The following is a 23086-nucleotide window of genomic DNA, read 5'->3' as shown; positions in this document are numbered from 1 at the left end:
GATCACTGTGTTTATAAACATGAATTAACAACGAAGTTTGGTAATTTTGTACCATTTTATTACAATACATACGGCATTGACCTTGTTTTGACAATGTGTTACTTACATGTAAGCAGTAGCAGTATTCTTGGTTTGAGGTTTAATACAAATAAAAACGGATCTTTATATACTTTTTGTTTCGTGCTGACTGTCTCCAATATCGTTGGCGAAAACATTGATTTGGATTACCGGGTTTTCTCAGACCCGCTAATCCGTTTTTTTTCTCGCGCCCTAAAACCAAGTTTGAGAAATCGCCATAATAACAAACATAATTAAAGAGCATTATTTTCTCTGAATCGCAATTATTTCACAGTAATCGAGAATTAAGAGTGCTTCACATGCTGACATGTTGCATTGATGTTGCGACATGTAGAGGCAGTGCAATTCATTTCGACATTTGTAATTGCAACCCTTAGCATCAGAAGATTTTGCGACATATATCGTCAGCCTTGCGACAATTAACGCCATGTACAATTGTTTGCATCGATGCGACATTAAACGTTGCTACAAAGGTAAATATTCATCATAATATGTATTAACGCAGTATCCATTTTAATTCATGCAGTTTTGTCACTGATATATCTTTGATTCATGCAATGCAATAAAGCATCTGTCTGATTTTCTCAATACCAATAACGTTTCGCTCTAGCTCATAGACTTATAGGTATGTGTTTTGTTTGGTGCATTTTACCGACCACGTGTTTAGAATGTTTATAGTCTTACGGATTTGCCCAAGCTCAAACAATTTCGTCGACTTTTTTTATGATACCTACACAAATGTTTACGGTTTGAAGATGTCAAAAACTAGATTGATGACGTCAATCTTTCACAGTTTTCAGTTTTTACAGGTTTAATAATCAATACTTGTGTTTTAATGGATGCTATTGTTTGGTTTGAAAATAAAGGTATCTTATGCATAGCAAGATATTTACTTTGAATAACGTCAATGGTGGTAAGCTTATTAATAGCTCTCGTTTCTCAATGTTGATTTCACCATGATTTTTGTGACTCATTATTTTTTAACATATGCGTATTTTGAACGTATTTTACGCAGAAACGCATCTTATCTGAAACTCTAAAATTGTTACTCAAAGTAATGGCCTTCATCTGGGTTCGAAGTAGAAGCAAGATCTAAAGCGATGCAACTGGGTTTTTTAGGTTTTAGAACTTCCCACAGTATTTTAAACGTCTAGTAATATTAACATTTCCTAAATTGTCGAGACAGACTTACGTTACAAACAGTATTCGTTAACGAAACACATGTTGTGTTAATAAGCCTGTTTGAATACACAATATAAGTCTGTGTTAATGTCTGCCTTTCTTTAATCACATTTTACCAAATTGTCATGAAAATAGCTTAAGCGGTTGTTATAAATGAAAAACAGAATCTATGTATTGACGTTTGAACAGACAGACGGATGGACAAAATACATACCCGGGTTACTAACAAATGTTTGCCGCATCATTTGAAACAGAGAAACTTAAGTGTATTCAAATATTTTTTTATCCAAATAATTAAAAAAACAACAACAAGAAAACAATAATAATACACAAAATTACCCATGCGTGTTGTATTCGTAAGCGCAACGTGCATTCCGAATGTTTGCAGTTTATTTTATAAATTTTAGCCGTTTTAAAAGTATTTCAGTAATATTCCTGCGTTTGATTTACCTGCTCATACTTTTCATGGACAACCTTCATGACCAAAAGAGTTAACCAGTATAAAATCCAAATACGTATGTCAGTTATCGACTAACTGTCCTTATTGAATGCGGGGAAAGGGGAGAATGGCAAAAGAATTGAATCTCACTGATCAACCCTAGCCTAACGTAGCGATTAAATATAGACACGATCATCCGTACTCTTCGATCCCCTGATCCTAATACAAGCTTATAACTGATGCGTTAGTCCGAGTAGGTTTAAATAAAAGGATTCTCGTTTCAATATCAAGTTACTTTATTGTGATCGATAATGTAAGGAATAAGTCGTATTCATGATATTGAAAATAGTCGTATTGGCTAAAGTGAAATCATTAGACACTCAATAATTCGAATTTTTTTAAATTGTAAAACGTGCTTAGAAAATTTGCTTTATATCGCATGTTGTAATATCGCTGCTTTATTAAAAAATGATTCAGCTTCGTGGAAAACAGTCGTCGACACTAGGCGAGGTTGTTTTCATTATTTTAATGTCTGCAAACAAAGGTACTCATTCGGGTCTCATTCCAGCAACCTATGACGTATGTTCTGCGTGAATAAATATTCTTATTTTGATCAATTAATCATTTCTATTGGATGTATCAGCTTTAATTTTACATTTGTAAAGAAAAAAAAAATCCCCGACCACAATGCGGATTGAACCCGGGACCTCCCGGTTGTAAATCAGGCAGACACTCTATCGCGTCTCTATAAAATATAACTCATATAGCAATGCAGTATAAGTTCACCTTATACCGAGCCCTGCTACAAACAACCTTTCCTATTGTCAAATTCATCAACGAATTCCCTTATGCCACGACATCTTTGGGACGTCTGACACACATGGGGGTTTTGTTTACTTCGGGCGGATATGTAACCCAGCCAGAATTTTTTTTGACCACCATGCGCATTGAAACCGGGACCTCCCGGCTCCAAAGCAGGCAGACACTCTACCGGGTCAAAACAATTGTCGCTTCATCCTTAGTCTACAAACTGTTTGGAAATCCATTAAAACACAGAAAGCGCAGTAGGCATATCGGCGGAACTAAATTAAGAAAAAAAATCATTCGCGAATGTTTGCTAAAATGATATTTTTCTTCAGCAATGATAATAACCATCTTAAACCAATACAAACATCTCAAATGCGCGTGTATGTTTACGATGTAGAAAACGACAGACAGTTACCCCGCGTAAAATTGAAGTTATAACATGGCAAGCAAACAGTGCGATGTGTTTACTTCTTTAATGGTTCTGTCTCGACAACAGTATTTCTATTTGTCAGCGTTTTGATTGAATGCACAGGCTTATTTTAAAGTGGTCTTCTTATTTAGTATTGCTTTAGGTTTGAATGGATAAATTTGCTAGGAAATCGACAGATTCACTGCACACAAAAACAGACAATGCTTGATATAAGTTTGTTTAGTATTTGTGACGTTTCTTTCAGTGTTATGGATATAACAAACGAGCTCGATGCGCATTATTGGTCTGGAGATTAAAGGCGCTGACCCAGTGAGCTTCAATGACGTAGTTATAAGTTTCATGTTCACCTAGATTTGTTATATATCAAATCCCTGCATTATTAAACGGCCGCTTACTCATTATTCTGCGTCTTAGCTACCCTCTTTAAGAATTAAAATAAAATCGAAATAAATATTGTTGATATTGATTGTATTATGTGACCAAATTTATGTAACAACTTATTGATGTAAAGGATAAGTCGTGTTTAAACTGAAGTGTGTTTAAGACGTTTTTAGTTGTAGATACGGCAGGTTATAATATGTTTTAACTTGAAAATTTACGATGAGCTATTTGCAATATTTTTCTACCGAAAGGTTCGTATCCTGTTTTAGTGAACGTACCCAGTATAAAAGTTAGTTTCCCTTTAAAGATTTATTTCCATATTCCCACATTTAATAGGAAAGAAGTTTGTGGATCAGCGCATAAAGACATAAATTATAAATTTCGGTGGACATGATTCAAATATGAAGAGGACAATCCTATGTTGCATACAAAAAATCCTTTTTGTTATATATAGGCATCAATCAGTGTTGCTTAATACGGATGACATGCTGTATTGCCATCGATTTGGAACCAACATAAAGGATCATATTGGAATTGCCATTGCGAAGAAGCCAAAAACAAGAGGAAAATTATGAATTTTCAAATGTTTAGAAAAGAGACTTACACCGGTTTGTGTAAATGACTATGCCACCGATGTATAAAATGTTTCAAACTGTATGTTTTTATATGATTATTTCAAAATAATGATCACTCTTATAACATGTAAAGTGTTCAAAATATCATATACAAAAAGACTATCGCTTACTTAGAAACGGTGATAAATTGTTTGAAACGTGTAATTGTAACCCCGTTACTATACTAAAGATGCTAAAACATAATCCCGTTAACATTTTAAACATAAACGAAGATATAGAATAGCTTTCTACCTTGCATCCTAGATCGGATCATTTCGGACGAAATTCGTTTTTCTAGATTAGCTCGAAACTTTATTTCTCCACCAAATTTCATAAACGTTGAATTCTCCACTAAGACGAAAAGGTCGTGATGTGGATTCAAATAACGTTCTTCATACACCTTGTCTTGTGAATCAGCGATTGCCGTGGTTAGTCCGTATTCACAAATTATTTCTTCATTCTGCAATCAAACATGGTGCAATAATGGTACACATATAGACTAATACATTCCATATTCCACATCATATTTTTAGAACACACACACCTTATGTTTATTTTGTATATCATAAATAAAAGTAATATTAATTATTTGAAAGCCTTTAATAATGTGTAGCTTATATACCGTGTCAAGTGGACAAGGTCATTAGTTATTATGTATCTACTATTGAGTCTCAAGTGTAGGTAGCTATGTCTTACATATGCAAACATAACCTACATGTTTACTATTACACTCGACACAGTTATACAAGCGAACACACACACACACCATCGATACATGACCTATAAGGAGGACACCAACGGTATTTACCCCAAAATAGATTAATTAAAAGACATTTACATTGCATTTTCAATCAGATAAATTGTGCATCAAATACAAATGTTAAATTGATCAAATAATAAGAAAAAAATATATTCGATGCCAATTAATTTCGAACACTACGCTCGTGGGATACGCACTCACGTTACTAAAAACACTAAACGTGAATGACTATTTCATAACACCCGTATTGATAGTGTGCAATGGGGTAACGCGGTATTTTATGTACATTTCCGTCAGAACGAGTTTACTGCATCTGTTGATTGTCCAACGCCCGCTTTAAATGACCCCGGGAACAACTTTGTATAACGTTGAAAATTAATATTTTATTGAGTGCTCGCAAAAATGAGAATACGTATCTTTCAACCTGTCAATACAATTAACTGATACATTGTTCTGTAAATGTAATACCGTAGTGAACGTTAATATGCCATTAACATGAAGCCTTGCAAGTAGAGAATCTTAACAGAGTAGATATTTCAAAATCGAAACCATTTTGACATTGGTATTGAGTGACTTTGGCATATGACGGACCTGAATTTGAAACTCTATATCAAGGAATAACATACTTAAAGGTGGGCACAAAACAGAACCAACGGGCATGAGGGCCGGAAGAAGACACGCGGAAAACGTTTTTACATAAAACCCCTCTTTGTAAAACGCAATTTCATACGTTATATAACATTGTGTTGCCTTACAGGCATGTAGCGGCTTTGGAGTTTAATGGGAAACAAGTTGATGCGTTCCAAACATGTGAATCCCTTTAATGTGTGTTCCAACGTTACATATTTTTCTCTAACATTGATGGGATCTTCCAAAATATGATGAGTTAAGTAGCTGAACATGGTAAAAAAAAATGCGATACGACATTATTTAAAAGATATTGATTTTAAGTCTGTGCACGATTTGGCAAGGGGGTTATGTTTTGAAATCGTTGAAGTCAACAAATGTTAACAATTTGGGGGACTGTCATACCATAATAGCGAAACATGTCTTTTCTAAGAATGTGATGGATATTGGTCATGGAACAGGCAATGCAATCATAATAGGCTATATGACGGCTACGATGGGCCACGTGCGCGCATCGGCACACCTTCGTCACAATTTGCCCGAGAGCTTTAGGCCTCCAAACGCTACCAATACGGGTCCATGATACACCGTAGTCGTTTTGAACTCAATATATTACATACCTTAAACGAGTGACCAATACATAATTTACCAACATTTATTTTAGTATGTACAGTGCTTTTGTACACTTTATGTTTATTTTTCAGTATGCGAACAAAATGATATTAGCTAGGTTAACGTCATCTGTGCATGAAGCTTTCGTTCTACTATGACATTTAGTATCATTCATGCGCTCGCGATAATAAATACTTATACATTTATTTCGCGGTCATGAATACTTCATTTCCGGTAAAAACACACAAGTGTTGCGGTGTTTTATTCGCAATCATATGTTCCATTTGAATGATGTTAATCAACTTTATTAAGTAACTTATGTTTGTTTTTTGCAGTTTTTTAAATTGCATTGGCAAACTTTAAATGATACTTAGTTCGAAGGTGATGTCTACGGTGGCAAAGATGGACTATTCTAACAATTGTTGAAAACGTGCACGTGTATTAATTGCGCACTTGTTTAGTTCAGGTCCGCGTGTGTCAGTTGTGACAAATCATTTTTACATCTGTGCACGTGGTACATAATACATATATAGCGTCATGAAGACCAAAACTTGCGACCGTGAAGCGTTATTATTAAAACAATCTTATCGACAACAAAAGTTCGCAATTAGAATAGCATATATGAAAACAAATCGGATTATGCTGTGTTATCACACGGTGGGTACCAACGGACGCGCACGACAGTCATGCATGTTATTCCTGGTTTGTACTTTTAAATCCTAAATTGCATGACAAACGTTCCTTACATTCCCAAGATGCTAATGTTCAGACTCTTGCTCTCATTATTACTTAATTTAAAGTACTTTACAACATAATGAACTGTTTCAATGCTGTCTTTTTACTAGACCGACGTAACGGCGATCTCTGGTTAGTATGAATTAACACAAATTTAGCGTTGACATTGACAAGAATGTTTGCGTAAATGTTGAGATGAGTCTTACGTAGAAATCGCAGTAAGCCTGGTGGATGATCGCGTAGACATTTTTGACATCGTCCTTCATTACAGCCTGTACAAGCTTGTCATTCTCATCTGAAGGCTCGTACGTCTCGAAGTGTGTCTTCAACAGGCTCATGAAATGCTCTGAAAAATTACATATTTGTTATGACATTGCATTCCCAGGTCACATATATATAATGTTTATTGATTTAAGTAAGAAGAATATACATACATAATATTAGAAGAACACAAGCATGATCAAGTTTATTGACATCTACAGACTGACAATGAAAAAAGGGTAAGAAATCTATCATTTTTTTGTTTTTAAGATTTTAAATTGAGAGCTGACTTATATTATCAATAGTTTCGTTTATACCTAATGCTAAAATATGACATTTCTGCAGTGAAATAACAGCAGTGAAAAGAACAATTGTTCTTTTCAGGAACGTCAAAGAACAATTGTTCTTTTCACCCGTGAAAAGAACATACTTTTGGAACTATTTTTTCTACTACTAGTAAAAGGCAGACTACTGCGTAGGAGATTGTTAAAAAGTACTTGCAAAGTAATGTCCCTTGTTTAAGCCGTCTGCATAGTAGCAATGTACACTATACATGTATATAGGAACAATACAAAAATATAATATCTTTGTTTTGATCTCTTAAAAAAATGGAAGCAATTACAGAATTAAGTATTGATGAATACCCTGCATTCTTTGATGAATTTTTTCTGGACAATTATGTAAACAATGATCCTGAGGCTTCAATTGAAACAGTTGCAGTATCAACAATGGATGGGGCAAAAGAGGTTGATCATGAAATTGAACCTGAAAGATATGAAATTGAAATACCAGAAAATGTAAGTACTGTTAATACAAATTCTGAGGTTCGCAAATTTAGAGCAGTTGACATTGACTCATTTTTAAGTGAAAATGAAAAAGAAAACACTGAAAAGAAAACAAAGCAAGCCATGAAACGTTTTCATTCATTTCTGCATTACAAGGAGGAATCAAGATTGACACAGTTTATACCACCTGACACCCTAAATGAATACATATGTGAGTTTTTACTATCTGTTACAAAGAAGAATGGCGAAGAATGTGAGCCCACCACGTTAAGAGGTTTCATGTGCTCTATAGACAGACACCTAAAGAAACACAATTGCAAACTTAGGATAGCTACTGATGGAGAGTTGTAAAGGGCAAGAGATTTTCTCAAGTCTAAGCAAAAGGACCTCAAAAAGCAGGGCTTAGGTAACAAGCCGAAAACAGCAGGTACATTAACCGATGAACACCTTGACCTAATGTACAAGCAAGCATTGGGTGACCACTCTGCACGCTCTTTAGCTCATTCTATGTGGTTCGTCTTCGCAACATATTTTGGAATGAGAACAGGTACTGAAATCCGCAATATGAAATGGGGCGATGTCTCTCTAGAAGTTGATCCGTGCTCCGGGCGTCTGTTCATTACGTTGTCTAAGGAACGTCAGACGAAGACAAGGACTGGTGCTAATGTTCTCGATATCAGGTAATTACTTTTTACTTATTTTTCAAAACATTAAAATAAATAATCTGTTAAGCTTTTATTAAATTAATAAATATTTAATAAATAAATAAATAGATAAATAAATAAAAAATGAAAAAAAGAATGAATAAAAAAATAATAAATAAATAATATCATATTTAAATTCTATAAATAAATAAATAAATAATCTATTTATTAATAAATTGACATTTTCAACGTTATTTTCACATCAAATAGTGAAATTATCAATTTTATTTCACTGATAATAAATCTTAAAATTTCGTTGGTAGACCTAAAATAAGTATGTTTTTCTTAAAAAAAATTATATTTTTTTTTGAAGGGCAAATCACCAAAAAGCCTTTGAGATACGTGATGATCCTCAACGTGATCCTGTTCATCTGTACAAAACATACCGCGACAGACGGCCTACTGACATCTTGAGTGTTTGAACACCAGTCCAAAAAGCATGGTATAAGAAATCGGCAATGGGAGTAAATACGCTGTACAATATCATTAATGAGATGAAAACAGATGCAGGAATTGAAGAGGCACGCATTACACCATACAGGTACTGAAAAAGTAACTTTTAACTAAACACATGATCCGCATCACGTAAAAACAGACCTTGGGGAGATGGCGCCCAGGATTAATCCAGATCATTTTAAAGCTGACTGCGCTTTCAAGAGCGAAACTGTTTTCTTGCTACATAATGTCTGTTTTCGTCTGGTGTGACTCATAATGTTCTTTAGCTTAAGAAACTTCAGCGAACAGTTTTTAAAGTATTGACAGACCTGTATACGATTGCGCCAGTCAAAAATCATAAAAGCGACATTTAAAGTTATGGAGACCAGAACTAGATGTTCTTTCATCAGTTTATTAATTTCGAGCTTTAAAGTTGTACAATACATATATATGTACACTTAATTTTGTAAATTTAAAATTAATATTTTATTTCCAATGACATTTTTACACTTACATTATCAAATAATCAATTCGATTTAATAGCCAATATTTTTGGATGATCACTACACTGTAGTTGCTTAAGCATTTTTCTAAAAATTATTATCATCATGCATTATTCTGTTTGTTTACATCCATTATACTGTATCATTTTCAGTGTGAGAGAACGCATGGTGCAGAAGTTAAATGATGAAGGAGTTCCAGCTAATCAAATAGTTCAAATTTCGGGCCATAAAAACATGAAGGAGTCCCAGCTCATCAAATAGTTCAAATTTCGGGCCATAACAACATCAACAGCTTCAACAACTACAGCAAATTGAACAACTAGCAGTCAATGGCCATTTCTGACATTTTGTCAGACTCGTTACGTCCAAACAGCACCTTGCCTCGGGCTCCCGCTCGTCCTGCAATGTCTACACACAATTTCGGGGATTCCTGTGGGATGCCAATGGGAAGAGAGTTTTTCATGAACTCTCACTTTCATGGAAACGTTGTCTTCAACTTCAATCGAAAGGAACAAAACACGCTGTATCAGCAGGAAGTCCAACAACACACTCATGTACATCATGATTCTTCCAGCCCTGACATCGTGCGGCAATCGTTCAAAAGGATTAGAATGATCACCAGTGACAGTGATAGCGATTAATTTTGCTTATCAACACTTAACACCAGTTAAAATAATCCTGTTTGTTGTTTATCCACAGTTTTGAATCTTAATTTTCTCAGTTGCAAGTTTGTAAAAATGGCGCACTGTATGAATGAAAATGTCAAAATTTGCGTATTCCTACGACATCACGGACATGTACTGTTTAGTTAATGTTGTTACAAGTTTGTATTATTGTAGCATTATTTTAAGCTTAACTTTGTTTGGTTATTTTAGTAAGAGTAATAAAATGTTAAAACCTTTCAGCTTTGTTTACTCGTAGACCATCAACTATTGGACTTTTTTTCTTTCGGCGGAGGAATGATGCAAACACTTATGACGTCATTTTGTGTATTGAGCTGTATTGAGGCACACCACGGGAGAGGGTGATTTTTCAGCGAAAGGGAAATTATATTTAATTATTTTCTTGAAAAAGGGCCATAAATGAAACAGAAAATTTTGTCATGTCAGTGTAAGATCGGTTGTTATTTCACTCGTGATCTTAGAAAAATAAAATTTATTTTGTATGATCACTCGTGAAATAACAAACGATCTTACACTGACATGAACACATATCCTCTCTTTTCTCCATGTTTATCTACTTTAATATAAAATATTTATTACGTTAAAGTGTATACAAATTTGATGTATAAATATTTTGACCGAGGTTTTGTTAAAAATTATGTACGTCATTGACCATCTGTGACTATATTGTGTTGTAATATATGTGTACGCATGGGCTTAAAGACTAATGTATGGGGAAATCAAAACTATAATCGCAAATAAAACACCAGTGGGCTCTTACATTGACGGTTAAGTTTGTTGAATTGAACTCTTCTAGTATCTAAGCGTACATGTTCAACGAATCAAATTCAAATTAACACAAATATGTATACTATTATATCTTGGATTTGCATTGTACCACCGATTCAGCGTGTGTTTTTCTTAAATTACACAACGATTTGTAAATATAAACGATTAAAAAACCAACTCGAAACTGTTTTTATTAATCGTCACCGCAAAAAGCAGTATGTTAGTGAACTATTTATTCAATACCCTTGAAACATCCGCGATTTAGTACAGGGCATGAACAGAAATAACACACTTAGCCAGTTAGTTGTTTTATGTCGCAAAAAGTACGACATTTAGTGTATGGGTGTCAGTCTATGAAAACTTTGACCTGTCGATGTTTTTATTTTCAGTATAAATAACATCATCGATGCATTTCATCGAGTGCTCTTCGGACAAAACAAAACGGTTCAAATATAAACCATTTCCGCTGAATTGAATTGTTTGTTGTAGTGAGTTGCCACTTAACATTATAAACACACTGCTTAGTTATATGAAGGTCATAGGTAACGTTGTTAATGCGGATACTTCGATAACTGATTGCACTTCGTTAACAGAGAAAAAACAAAAGCCACGCTAAGGATTAGCTTTTTAGACAAGGAACATAGTCAAGACGATAAATGGTATGTCCTCTTGTATTAGCAAAGAAAACAAATCACGGAAAAATGGTAGATTTTTGCCACAAAAAAAAAAAATCCGTCGGAAAACAGCATGAACTGGATAAACACTAAACATTTGAACAAAATAAAACTACTAAGAAATATTACAAGAAATTGTTTCTGTTCCAGCATGTAGAGTAATCACTGTGCTTCAAATACTGAATTTTTTATAATATTCAGTAAAATATAAACGAAGATAGAACATGTCTTTAATAGGTGGTATTCATGAAGTTGCAAACACATGTGAAATATAACCAATTGCGTTGTTCGTTTTCAAAAATCACATTACAATTAACTTATACCATTAATATTATAATTGCAGTTATTAAATAAGATTTAAATGCTTATTTCTGAAGAAATATATTTCAAGTGCCGACCGAAAATAATTGTCTACATAAAGAACTTTTTTAGTGGTAACTTGAGATTCAGAGAAATTAAAAATACAACGGATCATGTGGATAAACATGATCGTGTTTAATTTAACTTATAGCAAGGCTCTAGGTAACGGGAGTGAAGGGGTCGTGACGAGGCAAATACACATTTTTCCTTCATAAAATCCTTTGTCATTGGTGCTCATGAGAACCGCACTATCAACACGATACTAATGCGTAGCAACCAAATTAACAAGAAATATCTTTAAACAGATATTCGGCAAATATCCTGACTTTAAAAAAACGGTCTTAAATTGACGTTTCTAAGTTATTAGATTGAAAAACAAAGGTTTAAGTAGTGTTATTTTCTTGTTCACTTAATAGTCGCATATCCACCGCGTGAACTGTTTGTAAGAAGTGGACCTACCACTTAACCGTGTTCGTAGATACACATTTTACTACGTGAGACCGCGTCATATGTGTCCTCACGTGGTTTATTATGAATGTTTTTCTTCGTCATTGAATCATATCGTATTTTATTATTTGATTGAGACGCAGTTTTCTTTCCACGCATTCAAATAACACTACAACACACGCCTCATGCGAAAATTTGCCTTATGGCGAATGCAGCCAGCGTAGCTCAAGCCAGGCCTGTGCACTTGCGCAGTCTTGTCAAGGGCTACGCTTTCCGCTATTAAAGCACGCAAGGTTTCGTGGTATCACCAGAGTAGCCTTTTCATTATGCATATCCTGGCAAGATTGCATAGACTGGGCTGAAGCTTTGCTGGCAGCATATTGCACAAAACCCATTTTCGCATGACGCGGGTCTTTAAAAATCTCATTGCGTTCTGTAAATGGATCATCACACCACGATACTGTCCGATAGAAATTAAAATCACACAGTTTTATTTAAAGCAAACTGGCAAATGTCGGTAACCTACTCTGGCTTGCGTACGTCAAACATGTGTGGCTAGATAATTTAACGATATCCCTTCTATCATGGACAGTATACTATATCGGTGATGTTGTCTCACAATACAATACAAGTGGCATTTACCGATAGTTTTTCCTGTTTTCTTTCCTAAAACTCGTGTTATTGTATATCTTAAAAGCAATACTGTGTTATCTACATAAGGCTGTTATTAAAAGAACATTGCGCTTTATCAACCATTTCGCTACAAAGAGCGTAATTTAAAATAGTTTAAGCTCGTGTACTATGCGTATATCCGGCGGTTTGGTGACTCGAAGACTGAAAAAAATATGGTAAAACAGACTGTACTCATCAGACATATCGAATTACTTTCACATTTATCTCTTTCACATGTTATACAAAATCATAATCATATTCCAAAGGGATAAGAACATGTTCTGGTAATTTGTTTTTAATTTACGTCAGTACATACATTTTAATGTATTGCCCAGGGGCATAGATAACTACCAAACATTTAGGGGGCGGTTCAGTTTCTGTACTGGGAACACAAAGGGGTTCGTTAAAGAGAGTTGTCCTCTCACGTGGTTTCGAAAAATTGTACGATTAAAATTAATATGGTGCGTTTTGGGGGAACTTTCGTGAAATCAGTTTGTCTAATGCCGCCGCCCACGACCCAGAAATCTCAACAGTTACTCTTTTCTTTCCAAAATCTTGTGCAAATTAAAACATAAAATTAAGTAAATGTTTATGTATTTTTATGACGGAGTTTAACAAGTGATATGAGAAATAATAACATTAACATTACATTCACAAGAATCATTACATATATGATATTGTTTCAATGATTTCTAAACAAATAATAACTGTTATACTTATAGAACAAAAATATTTTCAAACTTATTTATGTTTTTCACGCGTATATTCACTCAAAATTGTTTTAAGTGGCAGTTACCTTTGAATTAAAGCGATACATTAAAAGTAAAAGAATAGCCTGTCCTTAATCAAAACACCGACAGTGCAATCACGGAAAAGAACATTAAAACAACGCAATGACATTTACCCCGGCCCCTAGTTTATGACATAACAAGGGATATTGAAACATCACTATTGGCCATATCAGAGGATTTTACGTCTTATTTATATAACGATGACTAGCCGAAATATTGCCCCCCCCCATTACCTACGCCCATGTTGCCTGCTTATTATTTACAGTTTTCCGCAACGAATTCTGCATTTCTGAATCACAAAAAATGTGTTATATCTTGTAAAAAGTGTCGAGTAATCAGTAATCGAAGTACCATTTGCAATGAGTTAACGAAGTACCCATGAAGAGTTGGCATCCGACTCTTTAAACATTTGAATTTACTCAAATACGAAAGGAAACTAACATGTAACATGTTGTAACATTAATGGACATATTTATCGTTTATTTCGAATAGAAAGCACGTTCTTGATTCATGTCCAACTGTTTTTATTTTGTTAAAATATGTACTGATCATTGAATTCATGCTGATTATGGATGGCATTTGATCGTTTTCTTTATATAGTCAACCATTTCCCCCCGAATTTCTTCTGTCGCAGTACGAAATGCTATACGATTAATCGACCAAACAATATTCCGTGTCTGAAAGCCAAGTGAACCGAACATAAATGCAAAAAAAACTGAAGAACTTCCGCTATTAAAGTTTCCGCATACCCGACGTGAAGGTTCTCTTTTGAAAAGCTGTTTGTCTTCGCCCAAAATTATTATTTAATGCAGCAATCTTACATTTCCACGTCAACAAAACCTTCGGCTTGTAAAATACAGATGTCCTGTTTTTTCAATCTCCGATGAACACACTGGGTTTTAAATTTAGTAAAATAAAAACGTCATTATAAATAGCGTGAATCTTAACGGCGCTGTTTTTCATTCGAAATGACGTCATAGTTTACATACGGAATAGCGTTCGATGAAAATGCAACCGTCACTTGATTCAAACGCAAGCGTTAAGGAGTCTATTGCTGTATTTTGATTGTTAAAATTACAGCTAATATAGTCTTTGTGTTATATATTTATACGAATTGAATTACATGTTTCCGTTTTGGATTGGTGAATGAACGTTCTAAACAAGTATGTGTAGTTGTGCGTGTGCACATTCGGCGCAATTTTCCTGGAAAGTCATATAACAATACCATGCATTTCAATACTAATATTTTTTTTCGGAATATAATGATACTTAGTTCGTTAATATCAGATGAAAATGTTCAATATTTAAATATCAGCTTGGGAGGATTGTTAACGGAAACGGAAGACACATCTTCATTTTCAGCCTGATTAAAAAAAGAACATTAAGCGTCAGAAGGACGGGCCGATGGTTGGAGATCATTTTTGAGGCAATTGACTTTTGCAATCGCTCCATATGAAACATTTTATACATAAAACCCGACGAATAAAGTCCGTTGCTGCAATTAACCGAACTTTGCATCCAGATTCTGCATTCACAATCAAAATAGCTCCGATCGCATGGTATAAGTATTAATGCGCCACAAAAACACTGTGACAAAGTACAACGGTATTTTCCGTTGCAAAAAATTACCAATCAGAAGATGTCTAAGCTATCGAAAATTGTTTGAATTATTTATAATACATATTGCGGAGACAATTGTTTTGACCAGGCTAGTCATAGCGCTACAGGCTCACCACTAGTCGCTGTAAATTCTTGGTAGTATGAACCAATGAGATTGCGGGGGTCTACCAAGATTCGTAAAGAATCTTGGTACCGTCAACCAATCGTATTGCTGGAATCTACCAAGAATCGCGAGAGGAAATTCAAGATGGCTGCGCCCCTAACTGAAATTGCGAGTGTAGAAAAAATGATCGATAAGCGATAATTCTATTTAATTTCTTTGATCGTTTTCAGTGAATGTTAATGAGTTAAGGAAAGTAGTACTGATTTATGTAAACAACAATGGTTCTGAACATGTAAATGTGATTGTACAGCCGTGTGTTCATAATCGTAAATTGCTGACCTTCTTTTAGGTTTGTGCCTTTTTGCTGTGTAATCAATGTTGATGATTTTACATGATAATTAATGCATACTGGTTAGAAATGTGTTATTCGTCCGACGAAGACGTGCACATGGCTTTAATACGTATTTGTTTTATATCATATGCCATTATGGTAAGATAATCATGTATTAAATCATTATGATTTACTCAAACTCTATCAAAGTTAAAACACTTTTGAAAGTTCATCTGATATCCTCTGAGGTCAACATTTCACCACCTGAGTGTATTGTCACATAGTTATACTTTGTGTATAACCTATGCTTGTGTCATAGAATAATTAAATACAATTTTATATTTTAAAAGTTCTATCTTATAAACCTTACAAGTACCAAGCCACTATATTTTTTTGTTTATAGTTAAGTCGCATGTGTGGTAGAGACCGGTTCGACTAGCCGGTCCTGACCGAGAGTGCAGTGACTGCCTGGAAAAAGTCTTCAGTTCCAGTCCTGGTTTTCTCTGTGCAAAGTCGTCTTAACGAACGCCTTTGAAAGCCAAGACAATCCTGGGTGATTCTCAGCGTTAGTGACCCTATACAGCGACAAAACGTAAGTACAGACCTTATTCTATTGTCTATTCTACATTAAATTGGTATCGTATTTTTAGTATTGGTAGTGTTAAACCATTATTGTTATTGTTCATGCTAAATCGTTTATGCGCACAAGCATGTGATTGGTAATCCTTTGCGATACTTTTCAAACTGCGGCAGTCAGATATCTAGACGCCATTTTTTGTTCTCAGCCATTTTCTGATTTAGCAGCTGTATTTACACAGATCTGCAGATTAATTTCATTTCATATATATTGTCTGCACGGGGAATAATACTGTTATTCCCCGTGCAGACAATATATATTAAATTAATTTGCAGATATATTACACACAGAAACCTCAATCGTTGTAAATATTTTTTTCTCCACCCACTGCGGCTGGCGAGGCCGGCAACATATAATACACTCTAAAAGTCATTTACCGTGTCATTTACCTTGTTGTCGTAGGCCGTTGGTGAGAAAATTCATGGTTGGCCCAATTTAAATCTATTGACAATTGAAATTTGTTTACACGTATAAAGTGTTTTGACTGTCAACTGATAGTAAAACTTGTTCTCGCGATCCTTCCAGCTGCTGTTACGTGAGCTCTTGCAAGCGTTTACAGTTTCTGACTCTACAGATTTACTCGGCAATGCGTTCTAATTGTTAATCACTCTGTTGAAGAAACGTTTCGCTCCGAAATTAGACTGTATGGTATGTTTCTTAAGTTTGTATTTGCATAAGAATGTCCTAAAGGCTCTATAAAGGTGACAAATCCAATTATTATGCATATCAACTGGTCAAATGTTTACCGGATTTCAGTTACTCTTGCATAAAAACTGCTAACAACACAGCTTAGGTACAACGTTGCCAAGAATTATGGAAGATATACCCGTTTCATAATTAAATGAAATGTTTACATTTTTGCAACTAACGTGATGTGTAGCCTCAGAGCGGTGACATATGCTATAAATAGCCGAAAGAAAATTCAATTTTAATTCTATTTTAAACAACTTTTTACCAGCAGAAAGAAACTTATTAGTTCACTACAAACGTTTTAACCATTTAGAGGAGACATACTGTGTGAGTAATACCGGAAAACGTTAAAAATCATCGATATATGACCTGAGTCACCAAGGATGTATATTATACATCCCTGAATTCACGTTCTCTTTCCCGAGTAAACAGCGATGTAAATAAACGGATTGTTTGTAAACACAATTGACTTGGAGGACACTTTATTTTGAGCTCAAAACAAGTTGTATTGCTCATTTTTTATTGTTATGTCCAAAAGCATATATATATTTTTTTGATAACCGTTATAAATAAAATATGAAAATAATATTTAAAAATCGGTATATAATTACGGATCTTCACCTTTATAGAGCCTTTAACATGATAAGGACCATGTGTATGTCCTAAGTAACCACATGATTACCGGCCAGATGATATTAAATACATGTTTAATAGCAGTCTGAAATATTCTTAGATGTTTTACTCAACACTTTTGTTATAATCCAGTTGTACATTTTGCACATATGCTGTTCACTTAGTAACTTCTTGAAATAAAGATCCAAAGATTCTTTGTCTAGGTGTCAATTGATATCCAGCACAGTCAACAGTCATCATAAGAGCCAAGGCAGAGCGTTTGTGCAAGAGAGAGTAGCGGAGATGTTGGATAACAGAGGTTTCAAAATTAAATATGGCCAGTTTAGTTCAATTGGTTGTTGTTGGCACATGTACTTCTTAAAAGTTCACCGGATACTCTTAAAGTATACTACCATGTAACCTTGGTATAGAAAATAACCTAAAAAGCACCTGGCTATACTCTGGGGTTCTTTTAAGTATATTTTCCTTACCCCGGGTATTTTGTAGTATACTTAAGTAACCTTTTAATAAGTAGTGCATGGGCAAATATTCACCAATCGTGGTTGACTCAGTTGGTTGTTGTAGGCTCAGGAAATTAGTACATTAAATTACCCCGGGGACTCTTAAAGTATACAACAGTTTACCCTGGGTATGGTACGTATACTTAAAGGCACCCGTCCGGGGTATTTTTTGCTGTTCCACAGGTATTTTGTAGTATTGTACGTAAGAGTACCTGAGAATGACAATATAAACAAATAATGTACAGTGTAACCTCATATCTTTCTGGTAATTACCATAAGATTCAAGACAGGAAGTAAACAAACCATCTTCAATAATTCAGAAAGCAAAAAAATAATTGTAGAAATAGTTACAAATAAACCTAAGATGCCAATTATAGCCAATCCAAAGTTTACTTTGCGGAGGTACAACCCTCAAGTGGCTGCTGAAGAATTCACCAAGTTATGCTGGGTTTATTGTGGCTGCCACAGAAAGAGAAGTCATTTCATGTTACAAGTTGGTGAAAAAGATGTCTCTCAAGAAATATATGTCCTTAAACACCGGAGAAGCAGTAAAAAAGGTCCCCAAACTCACAAAATGTCTACTATTCAGCTGTACACTGGTGTGTTAACAGCAGAAAACAAAAATGATTTTTTTCATAATATTGCAGTTTTTATTTAATATTTTCCAATGAAATTTGGCATACATATACTTTGGTATACAAAAAATATGTATGTGTAATTTGGTGATTGTAAGTTATGTTGTTATTGACTTATAGAAACAAGTTTTTGTTGTCTGCTTGAAATTCAAATTTCCCTGTAAATGCTAAGCACCGCCCACTTGAAAGATTATCAACTTCTCTCAGCCAATAGCTAGCGAATGACTCAAATCAAGTTTGCATGTAAATACAGATTCTATACTATACCAAGTATGCTGTCTGCTCAAACACGTGTTTCTATTTATAAACACTCTAAATGTTAGCAGCAAATCACTGGTAGATAAACCCAGTCCACTAGTTAATGCAGGTTAACATTTTACCACCGCAAAATCAAGCAGTTGAGATCCGGCTTTTAAGCTTCAATAAAAAAGACAGTCAAAGCGGAAAGGTATATTTTTGATGGCAACGTACAGAGCAACTGATACTTAGCTTATTTAAAAACATTACTAATTATTGGCTTAATAACTGTAATCATTTGTTGTTGTGTAACAAAAAAAACACTTGGTTGCAGGTTTTTTGTAAAGGTTCGTGCAAGTAAACTTGTTTTTATATTCTAAAGTTGTTGTTGAATGTCGATTATGTCCCATGGTGGTGGAACCTACATTTGTTCCCGCACCCAAGTTTAAAATTTCACTTCGGTCGGCCTGATGTAAACAAAGTGATAGGGAATATGAAAGTTCTGCTAAACAAATATGTAACTTTGCGATAAAACTTTTTTTTTTAAATCTCAACTTTACCGAAATATGACATAATATGTGTTCAATTAAAATGTACTTCTTTTTCCAGAGGTACAGTAACTACAGCAGTTCATATGCAAACAGTTCTTTGTTCTTTACATCAGTTGATGTCGACAAAATGAATCACAACTGGGAAAAAAATTAAGGTAAGAAAAAATATTTAATGCATTGCAAAAAAAACATTGATTATCAAATGTTGTTGTTTTCAACATTCGTTAAAATCTGAATTCCCTGTATGGACATGTAAAAACTTATTTGTGATAAGTTTGAATTTGATGCCATTTTGTGTTGTTACCAGTTGGACAAATGTCCCTTGTTTTTGAGAATGATATGTTTAGCCGTGGTAACTTATGAATTGTTTTACCTTGAGTCATCAAGCTTTTTTGCCTGTTTTTTTAGAAGTGGCCTTGGCTCTCCCATTTTGTGAAAAAAATGAGTCGGGAACTGTTAATATTGTGAAAAAAATTAGTTGCGAACTTTATAAAATTGTGAAAATCTGAGTCGCAGATTATTTGACATTGTGAAATTTTGAGTTGCGAACGTCTTGAAATTGTGAGTCGCAAATTACCCAGAATTGTGAAAAACAGCCCTTCCCACAGAGGACACAAAGCCCTGGTCATCAGTAACTATGTTAATCCAACATAAAATGTGTTTTATTCGTAATTTAGATATCATGTAACCTTGAAAAAGAGGAGTGTGTTAAATATCTGTATTATTATTGTTTATTTTAATATTAAGCTAAATTTCACTGTAAATTATTCTTTTTGAAATAAATTTGGGTTAAAATAATTACTGAACTTTCTAAGGACATGTTCTGTGTACATGTATTTGACTATCTGTTTGTTTTGCATTGTAATACTAGTTGTCAATTCTCGAGCGCTATGATTGTTACAATTTTATAAATAATCTGATGGAGAATCAATTTAAAGAGTTTTTTTTTACAGTACAAGTTATCAAACTATAAATAATGTAAAACGTTAAATCTGCTTGTCCATGTATGAACAGGGAAAAGTCCATTATGTCTGAATACTGTGTGGTGCACAAAGTTAGTGTCACGTTTAGTTATATTTATTGCTTTTCTAGTAAAAAAAGCATTCAATTGTTGATCTTGTGAATTGCCAGCTATCTTCATATGTGTTTATGTTTATTTGTTGCATTTTCTTACTGTCTCACATGCACCAACACATTTAAATAAATACAACATATTTTCAACGCATTATTGGGTAAATTGTATTATCAACAATCAAGATGCTACATAATGCCACACGCTTGATCAAAAAGGTCAATTCAGCCATTTTAACATGAATTTAAATGACCAGTTGTGTTGTTTTGGCGCTTTTCAATATTAATTTGCAACTAGCTGTTGATGAAGAAGAATACTTCAGTTGATGAATTATGAACCTACAGAATATGTATTCCACTGAAATATTTGTTTACCGTAATAACTCTATGTTTTAGGACATCTAAAAATAATAAAATTTCGTGTCCAAAAACCTAGATACGAAAAATATTCACAAAATACAGGTGTCCGAAAACTTAGAGTCGAAAATTGAAGTGTCCGAAAACAGCGTCAGTTGTATCAACAACTACCGGTAATAGCGCGAGCTTGTAAAATACCATGCCGTATAGTATAAATTACAGTTATATATATTTGCACTGCATTTTAAATAATTTTAAATGCTTAATTTATTTGACAGAAAGTTACTACAAGGTTGTAATTTGACCAACGAGTTCAAAGATGAGCATGTGGTGTACCGGTACTCGCTAGTATGAACTTGTAATTAACGCAATAAAAAAGCAAACTATGAATTATTTGTTTGTTCATTTCCGAAAGTTGTTGTCTAACACCTTCCATTTTTCGTAAAACTTGCAATAGGGTTATTCACACGTTGAAGCGTTTAGTATTTGCCACAGTTATTTCATTGAGAAGAGGTAGATAATTTAACTGTTAATTTGCACTACCCCTGGTAATTGTCATAACGCTTATGCTATCGGGCGAAAACATTGTTTAATACCAGTTTACAAGGTTATTTACCCAATAACTTAAATGTAATGGTCCGTTGCACTAAGGCATGCACATGCCATGTTTTATGATTTTAATCTGGTTGTAAAACCCCATGATCGAAGTGTCATTAGATATCGAAAACAGGGACCGAAATTTGGTAAAATAGCGCTGTAAAATATACTGTCCGAAAACTTAGAGATATTAATTATGGACGAAAACTCGTCTGTCCAAAAATAAAGAGTCACGAAAAATAATTATTTTTGCTAAAAAGAGGGGTGTACGAAAACTAGACTGTCCGAAAACATAGAGTAATTACGGTACCTGTGATTGTTGTCAAACTTTGACATTATGATTATCTGCCAGTGCTAAAGTGCATATTGTCAGGGTTTCATGATTGCGTTACTATTTAAGGAGATATTGTCCTCTGTTTAAGATTGCATATACCCGGTAAAAGATTATGTGGATAACGCCTAAATTTCAGATGATATTGGTCAAACTTTACTAGAATAACTATCTCCATGTGCTATTATGCATATTGTCATGGTTCAAACATATTGTTTAAATTTATTAAACTTACATTGTTAAGAAATAGTCTTTTTGAATTAAACCTGAAACAATGAGTTAGTCATAAAAGTAACCTTTAAAGGTTTCAATTGTTTTGTTATTTCATTTTATACTTGTACACTTACTCCATTTCAATTCCAGGAAGAGTAAGCGAGGAAAGGCTTCGAAAGAGTCTCCGATACATATGGACAGCCTCCACAGACAGCAAATGAGAGTCTTCCTTCTTCGCGGGCCAAACATCCAAGACTTCCACTGCTGGGCCAACATCCAGAATCAAATAGCACAGCTATCTTGACAAGTCTGTTTCAGTCGCTATGGTGTCCACTGTTGCAGCTCCAAAAACTCAGTTGACATTCTCCAGAAGATGTTTCAAATGAGTCTCTTTTTGTGTTTTCTAAAGAGACAGTTGTCTAGGGACAGTTGTTTTTCGTCTGTCTAAGCATTGAAAGTGGACATTAAGTTTGTATGAAATGCATATGTTGACATTTTTTGGGGGATATACTAATTTTGAGTGTTAGTTTCTGTGATAATTCAAAAATTGACAGTGTATTTTGTGGGAAATACTGATGGTGACCGTTATTTTTATGTACTGAAGGAAGGGACAGTTTAGTGACAGTTTTTTTGTAGTGATAGACATTTAAAAAAAACACATTCAATTTAAATGCGGCATTTGGAGGAAAAAAGGCCTTACATAATTTTGTTAAAAAAGGCTCTAAGCCCTTGTCAAGGCAGTAATTTTTTTTGGATAACAATCCTATTCAACAAAGCAACTATCATAGTGAAATGGTAAACACGTTCACTCTCAGTGAAAGATCTAGGTTCA

At 34.3% G+C, this 23086-nt stretch overlaps 1 protein-coding gene across 1 annotated transcript in view; it reads right to left on the bottom strand.

Moving 5' to 3' along the window:
• The window catches only part of LOC127860512 (uncharacterized), an 82008-nt gene that overhangs the window by 17146 nt on the left and 41776 nt on the right, over positions 1–23086 (bottom strand). The window contains exons 4-5 of the mRNA XM_052398622.1: positions 6872–7011; positions 4184–4391 (exon numbers count right to left, since the gene is read on the bottom strand). Of these exons, the coding sequence (XP_052254582.1) occupies positions 4184–4391; positions 6872–7011 (348 nt within the window). The remainder of the gene's footprint in view (positions 1–4183; positions 4392–6871; positions 7012–23086) is intronic.

The sequence above is a fragment of the Dreissena polymorpha genome, chromosome 15, assembly GCF_020536995.1.
Source record: "Dreissena polymorpha isolate Duluth1 chromosome 15, UMN_Dpol_1.0, whole genome shotgun sequence".
In the NCBI taxonomy this organism is placed as follows: domain Eukaryota; kingdom Metazoa; phylum Mollusca; class Bivalvia; order Myida; family Dreissenidae; genus Dreissena; species Dreissena polymorpha.
This window is presented reverse-complemented; position numbering and strand designations above follow the sequence as displayed.